This window comes from Gekko japonicus, unplaced genomic scaffold, assembly GCF_001447785.1.
Source record: "Gekko japonicus isolate JY-2015 unplaced genomic scaffold, Gekko_japonicus_V1.1 scaffold461, whole genome shotgun sequence".
Taxonomy (NCBI): Eukaryota; Metazoa; Chordata; class Lepidosauria; order Squamata; family Gekkonidae; genus Gekko; species Gekko japonicus.
In genome coordinates, this window is record NW_015171517.1 from 28,572 (window position 1) to 50,568 (window position 21,997).

General features: G+C 48.5%; 1 protein-coding gene across 1 annotated transcript; it reads left to right on the forward strand.

Annotated features, from left to right (window-relative positions):
* Positions 1-2,020: 2,020 nt before the first annotated feature.
* On the forward strand, positions 2,021-20,099 carry BRF1 (BRF1, RNA polymerase III transcription initiation factor 90 kDa subunit; the record flags this gene model as incomplete). The annotated part of the gene is made up of 3 exons (XM_015419383.1): positions 2,021-2,072; positions 11,134-11,305; positions 19,159-20,099. Coding segments are annotated over 3 exons (262 nt in total), but the record flags the coding sequence as incomplete, so codon positions are not given.
* Between the last annotated feature and the right edge of the window lie 1,898 nt (positions 20,100-21,997).

Genomic DNA, 21,997 nt, shown 5'->3' on the forward strand with positions numbered 1-21,997 from the left:
AAGGTGAGAGTGGGGGGTGGGGGGGGGGCGGAATTTCTCTTCCATTTGTATTTTTTTAGAAAGTCATGCCTAAATTATAATAAATTTATATATTTCACCTTATATCATTAAAAATATTATCAGCAAAAGTATCAAGTTCTTACTATGTGTCCTAAGCAAGTTTAGATGTCTATATCGTTTACTTGATGTAATCTTCAAACCAATTATAAAATCTTGCCCATGTATCTTCGAATGTAGTTTCTAGTTTTCCTTTCAGAAGTAAAGTTAGTTTGTCCATTTCCGCAGTTTAGGGCAGGAGGGACCTCAGTGGGGTATAATGTCATAAAGACCACCCCCAGGGGTCATTTCGTAGAAAAAGAGCTAGGGGAACTCATTAGCATAACTCATTAGCATATGCCACACCCCCTGACATCAGGGGCCCGGCGGTGGACCTGCAAGGCCAGCGGGAGTGCGAGGAAGCCCCGCAAAGGCCCTCCCTGGCCCCAGGCAGGCAGGGGTGGGGAGAGGCGGGGAGGAAGCAACTTACCCTCCCTCTTCTCCTGCCTCCTCCTGGCTGAATGAGGGCCGGAAGCGGGGTGGCCGGAAGAACATAAGAACATAAGAGATGCCAATGTTGGATCAGGCCAAAGGCCCATCCAGTCCAACACTCTGTATCTCACAGTGGCCAGAAATACCAGTGCCATCAGGAGGTCCACCAGTGGGGCCAGGACATTAGAAGCCCTCCCACTGTTGACCCCCCCCAAGCACCAAGATGACAGAGCATCACTTGCCCCAGAGTCCCTATCTATACCTTGTGGCTAATAGCCACTGATGGACCTCTGCTCCATATGCTTATCTAATTCCCTTTTGAAGCCGTCCATGCTTGTAGCTGCCACCACTTCCTGTGGCAGTGAATTCCAAGTGTTAATCACTCTTTGGGTGAAGAAGTACTTCCTTTTATCCGTTCTAACCCGACCGCTCAGCAATTTCATGGAGTGCCCACGGGTTCTTGTATTGTGAGAAAGGGAGAAAAGTACCTCTTTCTCTACCTGCTCTTTCCCATGCATAATCTTATAAACCTCAATCATGTCACCCCTCAGTCGTCGTTTCTCCAAGCTAAAGAGCCCTAAGCGCCTTAACCGTTCCTCATAGGGAAAGTGTTCCAACCCTTTTATCATTCGAGTTGCTCTTTTCTGCACTTTTTCCAAAGCTATAATATCCTTTTTAAGGTGTGGTGACCAGAATTGCACACAGTATTCCAGATGAGGTCGCACCATTGATTTATATAGCGGCATTATGATATTGGCTGATCTGTTTACAATACCCTTCCTAATAATCCCCAGCATAGCATTGGCCTTCTTTATTGCAGTCACACACTGTCTCGACATTTTCAGTGAGTTATCTACTACAACTCCAAGATCTCTCTCTTGATCTGTCTCTGCCAGTTCAGACCCCATCAACGTGTATTTATAGTTAGGATTTTTGGCTCCAATGTGCATCACCTTGCACTTGGCCACATTGAACCCCATTTGCCATGTTGACGCCCACTCGCCCAACTTTGACAGATCCCTTTGGAGTGCCTCACAATCCTCACTGGTTTTCACCACCCTGAACAACTTCGTATCATCCGCAAATTTAGCCACTTCACTGCTTACTCCCAACTCCAAATCATTAATGAACAAGTTAAAAAGCAGTGGACCAAGTACTGATCCCTGTGGTACCCCACTGCTTACACCCCTCCACTGGGAGAACTGCCCATTTATACTCACTCTCTGTTTTCTATTAATTAGCCAGTTTTTGATCCATAAAAGGACTTGTCCTTTTATCCCATGATTTTTGAGCTTGCTTAGGAGCCTTTGATGAGGAACTTTATCAAAAGCTTTCTGGAAGTCAAGGTAAACAATATCTATTGGATCCCCCTTGTCCACATGTTTGTTCACCCCCTCAAAGAACATTAACAGGTTAGTGAGACAGCTGCGTCAGACCGTGCTTTGGGTTTTACGTCAAGGGGCCTAATTTCTCGACTTCTTGTTTCACATAGGTTGCGACCCTTGATTTCGACACAGCTAGCAAAAAAGGCCGCAACCGAAGAGGTACGGTATTTGGTCTTTCCTGTATCTGAAAATGGATATGAGGTTGCCCTGACCCAGATAGCCCCGGCAAGCCCGATCTCGTCAGATCTCGGAAGCTAAGCAAGGCCGACGCTGGCAAGTATTTGGATGGGAGACCTCCAAAGAATACCAGGGCCAGGAGGCAGAGGCAGGCTATCGAGCCACGTCTCTAAACGTCCTCCATGCGCCCGCAGGAGTTGCTAGAGGTCACCATGACTTCCAGGCATGGGCACACACACACAAATGCAAAAATACCAAAAAAAGAGAAAAAAGAAAATGGATATGAGATTTATCACATGGCCTCCCGCCAGGAGAAAAAGATTGACTTTTGTTAAGTACGGCACAAAGGCTCTTGGTCTTACCTAAGTTTCTGAAAACGTCTGTTGGTTGGAGACCCTCCATCCCAATGTGAGCTGGAGAGCCCCTGAGACCCATGAAAGATGATGAGAATTGTATTTTCTGTATTCTAGATGGGCAATATCTGGTCTCTATACAGCGGGCACACAGTATGATTCCTTTTACAGCAGGGTTCTCCAGTGTGGTACCCGTGGGTGGTGGGCGCCATGCCACGACACCTTTTCTGGTGCCCACCAAGTGTTTTTAGGAATTGGGTAGGGCCAAGTGGGGCTTTTGCCCAGCAAGGCTGCTGATTGGCTACTGGATATTTGATTGGCTGTGCAGATTTTTAAAATGTTGCTTTGGCAGCAGCTGTCAAAAATCTAGGGGCTGACTCTGCCTGCCGTAGCAGCCATTTTGTGTCGGCCTTTTGTTGCCGTGCCGACCATGCCGTGTCAGAATTCCAAATGTGCCCTCAGGTTCAAAAAGGTTGGGGACTCGTCGTGTTTCAGGGGGTTTAGCAGATGATTAGACTGTTAGCTGCCTTTTGGCCTGGGAATAAGTGTTCCCGGCGGCCAAGTTTTTACCTTCTCCTACCATTTTTAGCTTGGCTTCTTGCTTAAAGTTTGAAGCTGGTCGCTCCATCTACACTGGCTCTCAGGGCCCAATTCAAGGGGCTGGTGTTGTCTTTTAAAGCTCTACGTGGCTTGCAGCCAGAGTGCCTGAAGTACCACCTACTCCCATTTGAACCTCCAACACCACATCTCAAAGCAATCGACTGTCCCTGAATGGGGTGGAAATGAGGTTGCCAATCTCCAGGTGGTGGCTGGAGATCTTCCACTATTACAACTAATCACCAGGTGACAGAGATCTGTTCCCCTGGAGAAAATGGGTGCTTTGGTGAGTGGACTCTATGGCCTTATACCCTGCTGAGTTCCCTCCCCTCCCCAAACCCCGCCCCCTTCAGGCTCCACCCCCAAAATCTCCAGGCATTTCCCAACCCGGAGCTGGCATCCTTACGTGGAAAGGCGGCATAGGAATGTTTTTAATAAGTAAAATTTTTAAAATAAGCTGCATTTTGCCATGTTTCAGCCTTTATTGTGCAGCCTGACTTACAGGGGCCCTCTGGGACTTTGACCTCCTTGGGCCCGAGTACGTCACTCCAAGGTTGCTGGTCCCTCCTAGCTGTATGGCTCTTAATTACGTACGATTCTGAACGTGTCTCCTGCCAAAAATATCTTCTGAATGAGAAAGAACTCTTCTCCCACTTGTTCTATTCATGATAATTGCCGCCTGGATCCATAGAACAAGCAGATGTGTATCAATCTTAGAACGCACACTGCTAATTTGCCAAATATGTGCCATTCATATTTTTTTCAGGGCAAACGCGCGCACGATCGTGCGGCGTCTGGCACCGTTTTGAAAAAGTTCCCTAGTTAGCATGATCGACGGCTGCCTATCTCTGCGGAGTTGTTCAGGCTAAGCGACATGAGCGGACGCACCCCCTTTCATCTTAGGGATTTAAAAGCCAAGCTTGTCGTTCAGGTAGTCAGGCGGAAACTGATTTGGGCAAGTTCCGCTAAAAGAAGTCTTTGAGAGCTTCGTAGGAAAATGATTAGAAACTCTTGATCTCCCCCCCCCCAAAAAAAAAACCCAGCTAGCACTTGTGCCGGGGGAAATACATCTCCCCCCCCCACACACACACATACGCACGTTTCATGCTTCCCTCATTAGAAAAATCTGCACACTTTGAGAACCGAGGCAGTTTGGAAACGGACATGATAATTAGACGGAGGTCACCCTCTAATTAGGGTTGTGCAATTTTAAAAATAATGGTTCGATTGTAGCTCCTTAAAATTCAGCCGTTTTTCTATGAAAACATCCGAGGCGAAGGAGAACTCCTGGCATAACAATGACTATAAATTGGGATGCCGTTTCGACCGATACTGTGATGTCTCTTTCTTCTGATAACCTAAATCCCCCAAAGTAGTGTATCGGGAGAGCTTGAGTAGTGTGATAACTCTTGGAAGGTGACAGGAGGCGTGAAATGAAAGGGAAAGCCTCCTATCCTCTTAACCTGTTAGGATTTCCCGGAGGCCGCTCATGATACTTTTGTGGCTTACCTGCAGACAAGGTGGGAGGCTGGGAGCAGAGCAGCCTTGTCTTCTGGCTTTTTGCACAAGCTTTCCATTACTTTTAGGGAACAATTTAGGGGTCAGCCCTAAAGTGCCGGGGACGCAGGATGAAATCTTCCCTCCTTCCCCTGTCTCAATATTTTTTAAGTTTGGTGGAGGGCAGGTAAATGAAAACTCCACGTGCGCATACGGATGTTGCCTACAGATGCTATGTGGCTGTCTCATAGGTATGGAATATTTGTATGGGTATTGTACATATGTGTTATGCATGTATGCATTAGATGCTTATTGCATGCATTGCACGTGTATGTTACGTGCTTATTGCATGTGTGTATTATATGCTTAGGAGCTGCGGTGGCTCAAGTGGTTAAGACGCTGAACTGCAGGCTGTGGAAGGTCGGTAGTTCAGCAGTTCGAGACCCGAGTGTGCCGCATGACGGAGTGAGCTCCCGTCTCTAGTTCCAGCTCCTGCCAACCTAGCAGTTCGAAAGCAAGACATTGCAAGTAGATAAATAGGTACCACTTCAGTGGGAAGGTAACAGCGTTCCGTGCGCCTTGGTGTTTAGTCATGCCGGCCACATGACCATGGAAACGTCTTCGGACAGCGCTGGCTCTTCGGCTTTGAAACGGAGATGAGCACCGCAACCCTAGAGTCGGACTCGACTGGCTTTCGAGCAAGGGAACCTTTACCTTTATTATATGCTCAGCTGTTCCACTGGGATCTGTACTGCATTTGTTTTTCCAAATGCCGTTTCGTGGAATCTTTTACTTTATTATCCGTAAGCCTTTGAAAACCCTGACCTGGATAGCCCAGGCTAACCAGATCTTATCAGATCTCGGAAGCTAAACAGGGTTGAACCTGGCTAGTATTTGGATGGGAGACCTCCAAGGAAGTCCAGGGTCGTGACGTGGAGATAGGCAATGGCAAGCCACACCTCTGTTCCTCTCTCGCCTTGAAAACCCTACGGGGTCGCCATAAGACAACTGTGACGACGGCAATAAAAGCCTTGAAAATGGAGGCAAACTCTGTGAGTGAAATAGAAGGGATGAATGACACGTATTCCACCATCCAATAGCATGTTACTTGCCCATCACATATCTAATGCCAGTTTTGTGTCATGATTAGGAGCGCGGACTGTAATCTGGGAGAGCCAGGTTTGATTCCCCACTCCTCTACATGCAGCTGCTAGTGTGACCTTGGGTCAGTCACAAGTTCTCTCAGAGCTGTTCTCTCACGAGCAGTTCTCGAGAGAGCTCTCTCAGCCCCGCCTACCTCACAAGGTGTCTGTTGTGGGGAGGGGAAGGGAAAGGAGATGGTAAGCCGCTCTGAGACTCCTTCGGGTAGTGACGGGCGGGGTATAAATCCAATCCCTCACAGAGACCAAACATTTCTGCAAACTTGGATGGACCCCAATAGGGTTACCAGTTCTGGGTTGGGAAATTCCTGGTGATTTTGCAGGTGGAGCCTGGGGAGGGGAGAGATCTCGTGCTCTGGAGTCCGCCCTCCAAAGCAGCCATTTTCTCTCATGGGAAACTGATCTTGGTCACCTGGAGATCAACTGTAATAGTGGGAGCTCTCCGGGGGCCACCTGGAGGTTGGCAAACCTAGACCACAAGGTTTGCAGGAGAAGACTTAATTGGGAGGGAGGATGAAATAAAACACACAATAGTTTAAAAAGTGCCAAGGTTTTATGAGGCTACCTGGCAAGAAACACGCCTGCCAGTTTGGAGTTCCTTGCGTGGCTCCAGATAGCATAACTGACAGGGTTACCCGATGTCCTCTTTTTAGAGGACACATCCTCTTTTCTTTTTCGTTTTTTTGTGTCTTGTCCTCTTTTTGGCTCTATTTAAAAAAAACTGACAAGAATGTCCCCTTTTTGGGTTGCAGGTTAGGAATGTTCCTAGTTAGTAGCAGTTATCACAGCTTAAATAGTAGGGGTACATAAAATGAGATTCGTCACAGTGATCACTTGATTGAAGTAGTCAGTCAGGAAACATGTCCTGTTTTGGATTTTTCAAAATATGGTGTGACCCTGGTAATTGAGGTAACCTGAAATGGCCGCCAAGGCTTTGTGGGGTAATGTTCCAAGATTTCATAACTTCGGGTCAGTCACACGTTCTTTCAGAGAGGCAAACTCTGTGAGTGAAATAGAAGGAATGAATGACACATATTCCACACTTGTTAACCATGCAATAGCGTGTTACTTGCCCATCATGTGTCTAATGCCAGTTTTGTGTCGTGGTTAGGAGCGTGGACTGTAATCTGGGAGAGCCGGGTTTGATTCCCCACTCCTCCGCATTCAGCTGCTGGTGTGACCTTGGGTCAGTCACAAGTTCTCTCAGAGCTGTTCTCTCATGAGCAGTTCTCGAAAGAGCTCTCTCAGCCCCGCCTGCCTCACAGGGAAGGGTGTCTGTTGTGGGGAGGGGAAGGGGAAGGAGTTTGTCAGCCGCTCTGAGACTCCCTTGGGTGGTGAAGGGTGGGGGTATAAATCCAATCTCCTCTTCTTCTTAAACAATGTTGTGTTTTTGTTAATCCCTCTGGAGGAGAGGGGGGGTAGCAGGAACTTGGGGGTAGGAGAAGGCATGTGGAGACAGAAGAGAGGCTGCGGGGCTGTGAAGGGTGGGAGAGGAAGACCCAGGGAGGGGACAAGAGAGGCAAATGGCAAGAGAAGATGGAGCGGGGGGGGGGGGGGGAGGGGCAACAAAAGGAAAGAAGAAGAAGAAGAAGAAGAAGAAGAAGAAGAAGAAGAAGAAGAAGAAGAAGAAGAGATTGGATTTATACCCTGCCCTTCGGAGTCTCAGAGCGGCTTACAAACTCCTTTTCCCTTCCCCTCCCCACAACAGACACCCTGTGAGGTGGGTGGGGCTGAGAGAACTCTGACACAAACTGCTCTTTTTCAAGGACAGTTGTGCCAGAGCTTGTGACTGACCCAAGGTCCCATCCGCAGGTGCAAGTGGAGGAGTGGGGAATCAAACCCGGTTCTCCCAGATTAGAGTCCGCACACTTAACCACTACACCAAACTGAGGGCTGGAGCAAGCAGGCAAGCAGGGAAGAGTGGAGGGTATGGTTGCCAGGTCCGTCCATCCCCCAGCCACTGGTGGTGGATGGGGGGTGTAGGGTTGCCAGATCCAGCTTGGGAAGCTCCTGGAGATTTGGGGGTGGAGCCTGGGGTGGACAGGGACCTCAGTGGGGCACGATGCCACAGAGTCCACCCTCCAAAGCACCCGTTTCCTCCAGGGGTGGTGATCTCTGTAGTCTGGAGACGAGCTGTGATTCTGGTCCCACCTGGAGGCTGGCATCCCTGGCAGGGGTGTGTGGGCAGAGTGGCCGTCAGCTAGGAGGGGAAGCGGAGAAAGCTCAGGGGAGGGGGACCTGGGAGGGTGTGGGATTTCTCCTCCTTTGGGAGTGCTCAAGCATCCTCCGCTTGTTAACTCAGCAGTCAGTGGCGTAGGGGATGAAATGGGAATATCCATGGGGGAGTTGACTTGAGAGACCTGCATTCTGCCACCAGTGCAGAGAAAGTTCTGGCTGTTGCGGCCTGAGAACGGGTTTTGGGAAGGAGTGGATTTTGAGGACTATGGATGTGATGATTGATTGGGAGGGAAAGACTAAAGGGGGGGGGGAGAGGACGTGGATTGTCACAATTTCCAGAAGTTTTCTCTCCCTACTGAGGAGAGAGTTGGAAATGCGGTGAGTGGAAGGTGGAAGGGGAAGAAATGGTGATCGAGAGGGGACTGGGATTGTGATAATGGTGAGGGTTGTCTCCGTAGCAGTGAGAGAAGAGCTTTGGATAGAAAGATCCCCCCCCGTCTCTCCCCCCCCCTGCTTTATTTGGTCGGTTTGACAGCAGTTCTGGAATGGAAATGAAAAACCCACCTGGATGTGTGCGTGCAACCTCTTGTGAAATTCACAGGCTTGCCTTTGAAACACTATTATTATGCAAAACAATAACTATTCCCTATCCACTTATTGCAGACCTGTAATAATACGTCTGTGCCTTTCTAATGAAATATGGGTATTGAACGCGCCTCGTTCGCTAGGCATAGGATGTTGCCGTCTCTGCCAGAGTGCGAGTTGTGTAGTTACTCCACAGTTGACTTAGAGATGGGGTTCCCAGCACTTCGACAAATGCCTGGAAATTTGGGACAATGCCTGGGGAGGACAAATTCAAGGAGGTGGGGTGATTTCATTTTGGGTGATGCCTTTGCTAGTGTCTATGGTCTTTACCATAGAGACTGGGGAGATTCCTAGAGTGTCACTGTGTGGAAGCCATTTTTTTCTCCCACTTCTCAATTCCTCAGGGATGGAAAATTGGGGCAGGTAATTCCCCTCCCCCAGTGGGTAAATGGAAGGTTACTTAGTGATGGTGGGCCTGCAACTGTTACTTAGCTTCTCCCTGGGAGAATGATTTGTCCACCTATGCAATATTCATAGGCTTGCCAGGCCTCCTGCTATTGTAAAGCCACAAGTTACATAGGGTAGCTGTAGGACTTGCCAGAAACTCTGTGGTCTCACCATAGAGTTTCTGACAACTCCTAGAGCTACTCTTTGTCACTTCTGGTTTTTAACTGGAAGTGACATAGCGACATGGAGAGAATGAACCAAAGCAAGAGGTGCTGATTACCCCTTTACCAAATGCTGCAGAACTGTAAAACAGAATGCATGAGGCTGCCTTAGGCTGCTGGTCAACCAAACCGAGTTTGGTCTATTCCAGCCCGGAGTGGTTCACCATGGTCATTTCCATCCCTGTTACCTTGGAGCCTTTTGTAGCAGGCAGCAGTATTTGGGCCCGACGCCATTTGCATGCAAAGCACACGCCATCTACCACGGAATTATGGGTCCTTCTCCTAATGAAGCCATTTGTTGCAAAATTGCCTAATGAGTTATTGACGCACTAATTTCTAATTGCAGCTAAATATTATCTAACCCACTAGGGGGGTCTTGCGCATCGTTTAGTTTCCTTTTGTGTCCACATGAAGGTGATAACTTAGGCCGCATCGAATAGGGTTTTGATTTTAAGCCCGGCCCACTGTAAGGAAACACTGTGAAGTTCCCACAAATGCCTTTGCCAACATGCCTCCAGTTTAAAATAACACTTCCTTTCCTTTCTGTACATTAATGCCAGCACATCTTTGAATCATATCATCATTCAGTATCTGGCCACGCGCTGAGATTCCTGAGCCTCAACAGGAGAAAGTGAAGGTCCCATAAAATGGCTGCGGCAGGGTTGCCGATTCCCACTCGGGAAATACCTGGAGATTTGGGGGGGGCGGAGCCTATAAAGGGGACAATAATGCCATAGAGCCCGCCCTCCAGCTTGGGAAACTCCTCAGTCATGTCACCCGTCAGCTGTAGCTTGGAGAAACGACGGCTGAGGGATGACATGACCGAGGTTTACAAGATTATGCATGGGATAGAGCAGGTAGAGAAAGAGGTACTTTTCTCCCTTTCTCACAATACAAGAACTCTGGTGGGCACTCCATGAAATTGCTGAGCAGTCGGGTTAGAACAGATAAAAGGAAGTACTTCTCCACCCAAAGAGTGACTAACACATGGAATTCACTGCCACAGGAGGCCGTGGCAGCTACAAGCATGGACGGCTTCAAGAGGGAATTGGATAACCACATGGAGCAGAGGTCCATTGGTGGCTATTAGCCACAAGGTCTAGATAGGGACTCTCGGTCGGGGGCAGGTGATGCTCTGTATACTTGGTGCTTGGGGGGGGGGGACAGCAGTGAGAGGGCTTCTAGTGTCCTGGCCCCACTGGTGGACCTCCTGATGGCACCTGGCATTTTTGGCCACTGTGTGACACAGAGTGTTGGACTGGATGGGCCTTTGGCCTGATCCAACATTTGGCTTCTCTTATGTTCTCTTATGTTCTCCAAAGCTGCCGTTTGCTCCAGGGGGGCCGATCTCTTGTCATTTGGAGAAAGGGATGCTGGCCTCCAGGTGGGACCTGGGGATCCTCCAGAAATTGCAGCTCATCTCCAGACTACAGAGCTCAGTCCCCCCCCAGAGGAAACGGGAGGTGGACTCTGTGGCATCGTACCCCCGCTGAGGTCCCTGTCCTCCTCAGGCTCCACCCCCAAATCTCCAGGAGTTTCCCAACCTGGATCTGGCAACCCCACCCCGGTTCTCTGCTGGTGGCCAAGAGGGCCTGGCAGTAGCAATACCCCCTCTAAGCTGTGGAGCCTTGGGAGCAAAAATTCGACTTTGTGAGCTACTGGCATTAAAGTTGTGATTGGGCGATTTGGTTACTGCATAAATGAGTTTGCTCTGGAGCCCTCCTTCTCGAGCTAAGACAAAAATGTGTGAGCTGGAGGCTAAAAAACTGTGAGCTGGCCCACGCTGAATCAACTTAGAGGGAACACTGCCCGGCAGTCCTATCTGGAGATCAGTTATCATGCCAGGGGATCTTCAGCCCAGGCCTGGAGGTTGGCAAGCCTAAGCTGTGAGCTTCTGGGCTTGCTCCTGAGAACTTTGCGTGGGCAAGGGCGACTGTTTTAACAGGGAAACAGTGAGTGGCAAGAAACGCTGCTAACGTCCTTTCTCCTTTCTTCTCCTCAACAGGCGATCTTTCCAAAGACGCAGGCGGAGGCCGGGCCAGAGGTCGAAAAGACTGCAGGCGTCCTGGTAGAGACTGGGCCCGTCTCTTACAACCACGAGGAGGAAGTTGAAGAAGAGGATGTTGAAGAAGAGGAGGACCATTGTGTGAGCGCCCTTCAGTTAATGGGAGGAAATGGTAGGCCTCGACTCTGTGCCTGTTGAAAAACAAGGCACAAAATGTATTTCCTCTGCAATTTCCTCTGTATTTCCTACTCCAAGGTCTCAGGCAGAGGTCTACTCACATCACCTACTGCCTTGGTCCTTAGCTGGCGATGCCGGGGATTGAACCTGGGACCTTCGGCATGTAAAGCAGAGGCTCTGCCGCTGAGCCACAGCCTCTCCCAGCATTCTGAATTCAAACTGGCAAGTGGAGTCCTGCTCTGAAATCCAGACACTCCTACCAATTCGTGGCGATTTCACTAGTTTGTCAGCTACTAGCCAACGTTTTATGCAAGAGTCCCCGTTTTCTAATTAAAACTTGGGGGCGTATTTCCCGAATAAGGCAGCAAGTTGTGCATTTTCCACCTTTGTCCCATTGGGGGATTTCCACACCAGAAGGTATACATTAGCTCATTTCGGCCCTTGAAAAGGGCTGGGGGAGGGTTGCCACCTTCCTGGTGGCACCTGGAGATGTTCCACTATTTATTTATTTATTTATTTATTTTATTAGACTTCTATCCCGCCCTCCCCGCATGGCAGGCTCAGGGCGGGTTACATCAAATTTGATAAAAATACAATATACACAATTAACACAATTAAAACGCTAGTAAAATACCACAATGGCCTTCATCTGGTGCCATCATTGACATTAAAACCTCACAGATGGCAGCTCTGGTATGCCGTTCTGACCTGCAAAGGGGAGGCCCAGTAAAGAGGGAGGGATGTCTGTCGCCCCAGTTAAAAGCCTGGCGGAAGAGCTCCGTCTTGCAGGCCCTGCAGAACTGTAAAAGGTCCTGCAGGGCCCTGATCTCATATGGGAGCTCATTCCACCAGGTAGGGTGGCAAGACGAGGCGAGACGGATGGACATTGATCTCCAGGTGACCAATATCATACCAATATTGGGATTTGGGAATATCATGAAATACGGATATTTTTCGGGTTCAGTATACCCAAACCCAAAAAATACGGATTTTTTTTGCACACCCCTAGTATGGACTGATGTCTATGCCCTCGGGACTTGCCAGTTGGTTGCTTTGGGTCATGGGAGCTGGAGTCCTGGCCTTCTACACCATTCCCAAAGTGGCCTTCTTTGGAATGGAGTTGTTGACCTAGGATTTAAGCCATCACTTTGCATTTAATGGAAGCCGGTGCAGTAGAGCAGTTACGGTTCTGGGCTTGGAAAATCAGGGTAGAACACTAGCTCGCAGGGCTCGCTGGGTGACTTTGGTCCACTCGCTCTCTCTGCTCAGCCTACATCGCAGGGTTGTTGTGGGTATAAAACAGGAGGAGAGAGGAACCACATATGTCATCCTAAGCTCCTTGGAGGATAGGTGGGATGAAAACGTGACGGGGTAGGTTCAGTGAGCGAGCAGAGGACTGGTTTTATGAGATGCACATTGCAAATGCTTGCAAGATTTTTCTTACTGAGAGCACATTTGCAGTGGTGGCAGCCATCCTATAAATAGGATGCGGAACGGAGAGCAGACTCCAGGGTTTGTTGCGCAGCGTTGGTACAGTATCGTCAAAGTTTCTCATATTCGGCATAAATATGTACAGTTGACACGGAACCCACTAATTGCAAGATCTCACTGAGTCTCAGGGAGAAGGCGGGTGCCGGAGTGTTGATTATTTACTCCGTAAGCGTCTCTCGACACCCTTAATTTGGCGGCGGATGTTGATTTTCAACTTTTGTGCGAGGTCTATAGAATAATCATAACAGACCAGTTTGATTTGAGTGGAAGGCAATCACTCAAACCGTAGGGAACTCTTTTCCCGACGGCATATATGATTAGAGCCGCATTCCCAGCAAAACCGCTCCCGTAGAGGGCGTGTCTGTCGGTGCCGAAGGGAACACATAGCCGTGGCGGCAGTGATGATGATGATAATAATAATAATAATGGCAGAAACTGCACAAAACTAGTTAAAGGCCATTAACTCCTTCTCCCCCCCCCCCCCCCCTCAAAGTGTTACTATTTTTAAACCATTCCAATGATGAAATTCGCCGCTCTTTCTTCACTAGGCGGACGCATGTATATTAGGGGGAAACGAACTGAGGAATGTTTCTGCTATTTGGTAGAGAGCAGCACTGACGAAGCGAGAAGGGTTTGCGAGTTACGTCCTAGGCAACTCGCCTGTATCCATAGGAGGTGTTGGGGAGTCTGAGTGAGTGGTGCAGGGCTCTTTTTGTAGCAGGAACTCCTTTGCCTATTAGGCGACACGCCCCTAATGTAGCCAATCCTCCAAGAGCTTACAGAGCTCTTCTGACAGGGGCTACTGTAAGCTCTTGGCGGATTGGCCGCATAAGGGGTGTGTCGCCTAATATGCAAAGGAGTCCCTGCTACAAAAAGAGCCTGAGTGAGTGGTGTAATGGTTAGAGCATCAGACCAGGATCTGGGAGACCCAAGTTCTAGGCCCCATTCTGCCATGGAAGGTTGTTGGGTGACACCACCACCACCACCCTCAGCCCAATCTACCTCATCAGGCTGTTGAGAGCACAGATTGTGGAAAGCGGGCCCAAGTATGCTGCTCTGAGGTTCTTCACGGAAGGATGAGGCAAAATTGTACTAGATCAGGGCACAGTGTTCCCTCTAAGCTGGGTTAGTGTGAGCTAGCTCACAGTTTTTTAGCATCTGGCTCACACATTTTTGCCTTGGCTCCGGGAGGACGGCTCCAGAGCAAACTAATCGATGCAGCAGTCAAATCGCTCACTCACCACTTTAATGTCGGTAGCTCACAAAGTAGGATTTTTGCTCACAAGACTCCACAGCTTAGGGGGAGCATTGGGAGGGGTCCTCCACGTGGTGCCCATTGGTGCCACGGCACCCACTGACACTTTTCCTGGTGCCTGCCAAGTGTTTTTAGAAACTGGGCGGGCCTTTGTCCAGCAAGGCTTCTGACTGGCCATTGGACATTCAATTTGCTGTGCAGATTTTTTTAAAAAAATTTGGTTTGGCAGCAGCCACCACAGCTCAAAGATCTTCACTGTGTGAGTGGAAGGTAGGCTGGGGCAGCCATTTTGTGGCTGGCTCCACCTCAAAGATCTGCACTGGGTGAGTGGAAGGTAGGCTGGGGCAGCCATTTTGTGGCTGGCTCCACCTCCTCTGGCAGCCATTTTGTGACAGCCACTTTGTGGCTACGCCCCACCATGCTGCCTCAGAATTCCAAAGTTGCCTGTAAGGTTAAAAACGTAGTAAATGAAACTTGTGGTGAAATTTGAATCTGAAGCCAGGTGGGCAGTTTTCAGTCTTTAAGCTTTAAAGTTTTCCAGTGAATCAATTTAGGGTTGTTGTTTTTTTTAGCCAGCTGAGAGTTTGCAGCATGAACTGTTTTATATTTCAAGGTGGGTAGCCGTGTCAGTCTGTCTGCAGCCGTAGAAAAGAGCAGGAGTCCAGTAGCATCTTCAAGACCAACAAAATTCGTGGCAGGGTAGGAGCTTTCGTGAGTCACTGCTCACTTCCGAGATGGGTCGCCGTGTTAGTCTGTCTGTAGCAGCAGAAAAGAGCAAAGAGTCCAGTAGCATTTTAAAGACTAACAAAATTTGTGGCAGAGTAAGAGCTTTCCTGAGTCGCTGCTCACTTCTTCCTATGCCGCTAGAATGAGAGTCCATCTGTCCTTATATCTTGGACAGTGGAGTGAATTCAGATGGACTCACATTCTAGTGGTATCTGAAGAAGCGAGCAGTGACTCACGAAAGCTCCTACCCTGCCACAAATGTTGTTAGTCTTTAAGATGCTACCGGACACTTGGCTCTTTTCTCCTGCTACAGACTTGGAAGTGAGCCGTGACTCATGAAAGCTCCTACCCTGCCACGAATTTTGTTAGTCTTTAAGGGGCTACTGGACTCCTGCTCTTTTCTCCTGTTTTACACTTGGCTTTTTGCCTGATATGAGCATGCATCCAAAAAAAAAAAAAAATTCAGTGTTGTAACCCTTTAGAATTTGGTAGGTTCGAGTCCAGTAGCACCCGAGAGAACCAGCATGAGTTATTTCATAGATTAGATAACTGGAACAATCCAGCACCCGAAATCTGCACAGCCAGAAAAGCCGACATGTATCATTGTGTTCCTTTCTTTAGCTGAGTGGCTGTGGCTCAGAGCTAGAGCACTTGCTTTGCGTGCAGAAGGTCCCAGGTTCAATCCCCACCATCTCCAGTTAAAAGGACCAGGGAGGAGGTGACGTCTGGGACCCCGAAGAGATGCTGTCTGTCCGAGTAAACGAAACGGAGTGAGATGGACCCATGGTGGGACTCAGCTTAAGGCAGCGATGTTCATTCATGTGTTTCTCCTTAAGCATGGCTTGGGAAAGGATTCTGCATCATTGCAAGAGGAAGTGGAAGAGGCGTGGCCAAGAGGGAGGAGCCTCCACAAGTCCTGAGATTCTAAAGTGGGTGGAGCAAACAGGGGAAGGGGGGAGCAGCCCAGATCACCCAGACTAGCCTGAACTGGTCAGAGCTTGAAAGCTAAGCAGGGTCAGCCGTGGTTAGTGTTTGGATGGGAGACCCCCAAGAAAGACAGGGGCTGCGCTGCAGAGACAGGCAGTGGCTGAACATCCCTTGGAACCCCCACGAGGGGTTGCTGTCAGCCGGTTGTGACTTGACGGCACTTAATTATTCTTAATTTAGAAGCCCAGCTAGCTTGTTCCTCTCTGATAATGTGCCACTTGATTGCCTTAATGTGTTCGACGTACCTAGGAAATCTCATTGGTTTGCATTTTGCGGAAACCAGCTCTCCCACTGCGTTTTAAAGAGCACCTTTGGACCACGTTTCTCTGTGCTTCATCGGAGGCTCATCTCTTCCCTTCCCCCTTCGTGCATTATCCAAAATAGAGGGGGGGAACTAGTGTCACAGAGGTCCCAACCTGCGTCCCCCCCCGAAATGACCTCTGAATATATGGAAGCACACTTGCAGTATTTGTGTCATCATAGCAGCTAAGATCTGACAAGATCGGGCTAGCCTGGGCCATCCAGTTCAGGGCCCACAGCTGGTACACGGGGTCATGTGGAGAAAGATAGTCCTTCAGATATGTGTGTCTTAGGCTGTGAATGGCTTTAAAAGGCTATATCCAGCACCTTGATCTCAGCAAACACACACACACGGCAGCCAATGCAGCTGTTTTAATATAAGCAAGATATGTTAGAACATAAGAGAAGCCATAATGGGTCAGGCCAATGGCCCATCCTCAGTGGCCAAAATCCAGCTGCCATCAGGAGGTCCACCAGTGGGGCCAGAACTCCAGAAGCCCTCCCACTGTTGCCCCCCAAAGCACCAAGAATACAGAGCATCACTGCCCCAGACAGAGTGCTCCATCTAGACCTTGTGGCTAATAGCCACTGATGGGCCTCTGCTCCATGTGTTGTGTTTTTTTAGTCCCCTCTTGAAGCTGTCTATACTTGTAGCTACCACCACTTCCTGCGGCAGTGAATCCCACTTGCTAATTGTTCTTTGTTCTCACTGGCTAGCTCTTGAGAATAATTGAACTTCTGCAGGCTGGTTCCATTGCAGTTTCTGGGCTCAAGGGCAGCCTCATGCAGAGCATGGGATGACAGCCCCACCATGGCATCACAAAAATGTGGCCAAGATGGCTGGGTTTAAGAAAGAGAAGTTGATGGACCAAATGCGGGTGCTGGAAAGCTCTCTTAGATACCTCACCGACCTTCTTCTCAAACAGGCAGCAGCATATCATATATGAGTTCCATGGCTGAGAGGGACCCGCTGGTCAATGCTGATCAAACGCTGTGCTTCTTTGTTGTTTTAGTACAGCTTCCAAAAATAGTCTGCATCCCTGGCATGGTTCATCCCATCCATTCTTCTCACGGAAAAGCACTGCATTTCGAACAGCAAATGAAGGTGGCCCTGGTGATTCTCAGGACTCTCGGGCCCAGGAACGGAGTCCTCCTTCAACTCTCCCCTCCTCTTCCTCCAGTTCCATGTACTCTCTCACTTTCCATCCTCTTTTTCTCCATCTTTCCTTCTTTCCAGCCTCCTCCCCCATCTGACTCTGTTCCTTTTTTATACCAAGCTTGTAATTCTTTGCCTGGTTCCAGGCCCTCCCGTGTTACTTCTAACTTCTCTGCTGTCTTGCCTTGTCTTGGCTGTAGTCATATGAGGTTAGCTAATGGCAGCTGCTGATGGCAGCCCTGCTGTAACCTCAGAACTTGACCGGGCTCCATCAGGGGAATGCTGACACCAGCAAACTTTTCTGGGCAACCACAATTATTTCCACCTTGTCTTAGGGATACGTACCATTCCACCTTTACATTGCCCGCTGGCCCACTGAGGGCTAGTGGGAAGATTTTTTTTTAAGTGATGGCACAACATCACTTCTAGAGAATAACTGGAAGTGATGGGAAATGGTTTTACCATAGAGTTTTGTCCAAACTCTAGAGCATCACCTCAACAAATACCAGAAGTGCTATTGAGCTAGTGGGGAGGCATCATTTGTTTCCATTCCAGTGTCCTCCATTCTCCCCAGTTTTGTGTAGTGGTTAAGAGTCTCTAATCTGGGAGAATCGGAATTAAGACTCTAATCTGGGAGAACCAAATTTGATTCCCCACTTGTCCACATGCAGCTGCTGGTGTGACTTTGGGTCAGTCACAAGCTCACTCAGAGCTGTTCTCTCAGGAGCAGTCCTTGAAAGAGCTCTCTCAGTCCCACCTACCTCACAGGGTATTTGTTGTGGGGAGGGGAAGGGAAAGGAGATTGTAAACCACTCTGAGACTCTGAGTGAAGGGCAAGGTATAAATCCAATGTCCTCTCCTCCCACCATTGGCTGGCAACCCTACTCTGTCTAGCATCTGCTTCAGCTTATTCTGCCTTAACCGTTCTGGCCACTGCTCCAGATACCATCAGAATCTTCTCATTAATTCCTCCCCTCTTGTAAACCTCTTGTGTGAGAGAAAGCATCAGGAGACCTAGGGTTGGCAGCCTCCAAATTCTGCTAGGAGAAACACCAGCAGAAATTGCCAAAATATAAACTGAATTTAACAAATAAAAAGTTGGTGGTGTCACAACAACAAAATTAAGTCCATGCTATAACTCTAATAGGAGCTGCGGTGGCTCAAGTGGTTAAGACGCTGAACTGCAGGCTTCTAATATCCTGGCCCCACTGGTGGACCTCCTGATGGCTCCTGGTATTTTTGGCCACTGTGTGATACAGAGTATTGGACTAGATGGGCCTTTGGCCTGATCCAACATTGGCGTCTCTTATGTTCTTATGTTCTAAACCCTGTCCTCTCCAGACTCAACCCCCCCCCTCCAAATCTCCAGGACTTTCCCAACCTTGAACTAGCAACCCTAGGCCTCTGGAACTACAGAAATAATTTTAGAGATTCTCCTTGTTAAACCAGATTTTTAAAAAAGCAAACTCTAGATCTTACAGGCCCTGCGGAACTGTAAAGTGTAGGGCATACGATAACTCTAATAAGGCACAAGATGCAATGTTTCCTCCTTAGAAGATAAGACGTAAAGTCCGTGTAATCAGTTTGCCGGCTGTGTAGTGTAAAGAGCGAAGCATAGGTTCTCCTGAAGAAGTCGAAGGAAACACATCTTTTAAGTATCTAGAACGGGCGTCTTTGCAAAGGCTGTTTGGAAAATGTTATGACTATGTGGACTCCTCCTGTCAAGTTCCACTGGTTACATGGACTTTATGTTTTATCTTAGGTAGGGAGGGTGGGGGACAAATCTGAAGGAATAAATAAATAAATGTTGTTGTCGTGACCCTTCATGTATTAGTCAGGACAAAATCAATCTCTGTGTTGGATTGGGGAGCCTAGAATGGACCAGACGGCTGGCGACGCTCCTAATCCCTTCTCTCCCCGCTTGTAATTACAGATTACGGCTGTGACGTGGAGGAAGAGGATGGGTACTAACCCTTTCTGCCTCCTGAACGACGGACAGATCGGTGGAAGGAGCCCCCTCCGGGAATGCCAGCGAACCCTCCGGGCTTCTAAGCGGACGTTCTTTAACTATGAGATGGATTCTGGATCCATCGCCTAGCCCTGGGAATCCGGGTTTAGAATACTTGAAATACTTTGAGACCGTGCACCGAGGATGGGATGAGCCAGGGCATCAGTCCCACAGGAGAAGAGCCGCACGGTCGGCACAGTGTGGCACGGGTGGGCAGCCCTGGCACACGGCGCTTTAAAAACACAGCTGAAGAAGAGGGGCAAAGTCTGCAGCTCTCTCTCCGGGCAGGAAAGTGCTTCCCAAGGATATTCCACCACAGCGGGCCTGACCCTGCCACCGTGTTCTGTGTTTCTCTCCTGTAAACTACTCTCAAAACAAAATCAGGGATGTTTCGTAGTATGGCAAGGCAGTTCCCCTTAGAAAGGGGGGTTCCCAAACTGAGCGCGTTTTTTCCATTCTTCCAGTTCCATGTGAGGATTAGAGCTCCGGCCTGGTATAGGACAGCAGTGGAATGTTGTAATAGCAGGATTGTTTCTTTTGTAAGATCAGGTGCTCTAGGAGAGCAGACACACACACCCACACCCCGGGGAGGGGCACAGCAGCATTGGCCGAGGGTGCAGGGAGTCCATAAGACCAACTGCAAGAGAGCGAAGCGAGACCCTTTTCTTCACTCCCTTTTTGACAGATATCAGGTTAGGAGGGGTCAACGTGGCCTCCCTCTGCTGCCTACTGTAGATCATCTCATAAATTCCTGCGTCCCCCCAAAGGAGATTGCTTGCTGGCGGTCGTACTTGACTTTCTTGGACTTCGGGATCATCTTCAGTATTATTATTTTATAGGACGTAAGGTGGAATTTTATTTTATTTTTTGCGTTTTTTTTTAAAAATTGGCTGGTTGTAATTTAATATTATTTAATTGGATTGCTTTGGGTGGAGCGGGGGGCTCAGCCGTGCGGCAACTTGAATGAGCTCAGCTACAGATAGCTCTGCTGTAGGGAACCCAGCAAAGGTTAAAAACAGACCAATAGTCCCCCAGTCCAACTTGGCAAGACAGACCTTTCCCTGTTCCCACTTTGTAGTGCAGAACATTAAGTATAATGGTCTATAACTCCTTTGACTTGATCGGCACCACATGATTTTTAATTTTTATTTATATTTATTTAATCAGCACCACATTTTTATTTTTATTTATTTATTTTGCTGGTGGGTGCAAAGCATCCTAGTGTCGCCGGGTACTGCGGAAGGGTTGTGGGGAGGGGGGCAGAGTCCCAGGAGAAGAATTAAAAAGAAAAATAAAGCCTTGTCTACCTGCAGGAAGTTTTGACCATAGAGTTCCTGGTGATTCCTAGAGTTACCTGGAAGTGCCACGCCTGGGTAGCTCTAGGAATCACCAGGAACTCTGTGACCAGAATTTCCTGCAAGTAGACAAGGCCTTAGTTTTCTTTTTAATTTTGCTCCCCAGGACAATCACCCCTCCCCCCTTTGACCTCCGTTTCCTCCCGCCGTAAGTGAGCAAATGGAAACCCTAAGCCCACCCTCATGAGGAGAAATTGATTCCCTGCTCCCTCCCAGGATTCTTTGTGTTGGTCTTGTCTCTGACAAACTCAAGCTGGCTCTTTCCGTGCCATCCATGAAGGGCTCTGGTTTGACAAGTGTTCCTTTTCCTCTTCTTCCGTTGAGGGTGTGAGGCAGCAGGTGGGGCTTCCCTGAAGCCTGAGCCCTACTTCTCACTGAGGCGGTAAGTCCTGTGCTGGACCGTTTCAGAATGCAGATGGGGGCTCTCATGAACGGGGCCTTATCCATACAAAGGAGTAGAAAACCACATAAGAAACTAGCTTGTCAGGCTGGAGGGTAAGCTAGAACCGTTATCCTTGAAGCTTTCGCTTGCCGCGCAGGGGGAATCTTTTCTACTGAGGAGTGTTGAATCACATGACTGTCACCGAGTAAATGACCATCACAGATCTTCTACCTCAATGAGATCTAGGCCAAACAGTCATTGAGAGAGTCTAGAAGAAGAAAACTCTATGGTAAAACTCTCTGGTATGGCAAACTCTGTGGTAAAACTGGGCTTAAACCGTAGAGTTTTGCCCCAAAACCAGAGTGTTGCCACACAACATCATCCTAGCGGGGACTTCACGTTGGGGTCATAGCTGTTGGGGGCAGGGCTTCCTTTGCAGACCTCATTACAGATGGGAAGAGGAATGTGACTCGTGCCTCAGGCTTGCGCTTGTGTCTAATTATGACGTCTGAGTCTATAAAATTAGGGTTCTTTTCCTCCACCCGTGTGGCTCCCGTCACATTGGCAGAGACTGGTAGGGCAACCGAATGAGGTGTGCAATGAACATGGAATCAAGCAGAAACCAAGGGGGGGGGGAACACTGAACCTAACAGTGAACTCCAAAACCAAGCAAAGGTTAGTGAAAAGGAGGGCCAATATTAAAACCTTTCCATAAAAGATAAAAAGAGGTACATGTATTTATTAATAATAATAACAAATTTTAAAACACATATAGAGGCCCATTTACAACCAACGTATATAAAATATAACAATACCGAGGGCTTGCAAAGTTGACCTTACGCGTTTCGGCCAAATAGGCCTTCCTCAGAGGTCATACATATGTGGCAAGATGGTTAACAATTATTTTCACATAAACACAATCAGAAATATATACAAAGTATAGATTCAATGAGGACCATAAAGTAAATTGTTCAAAAGTAAAATCACCAGGCACAAGGTAAATGTGCACATAAGACCTTTAAAGTGC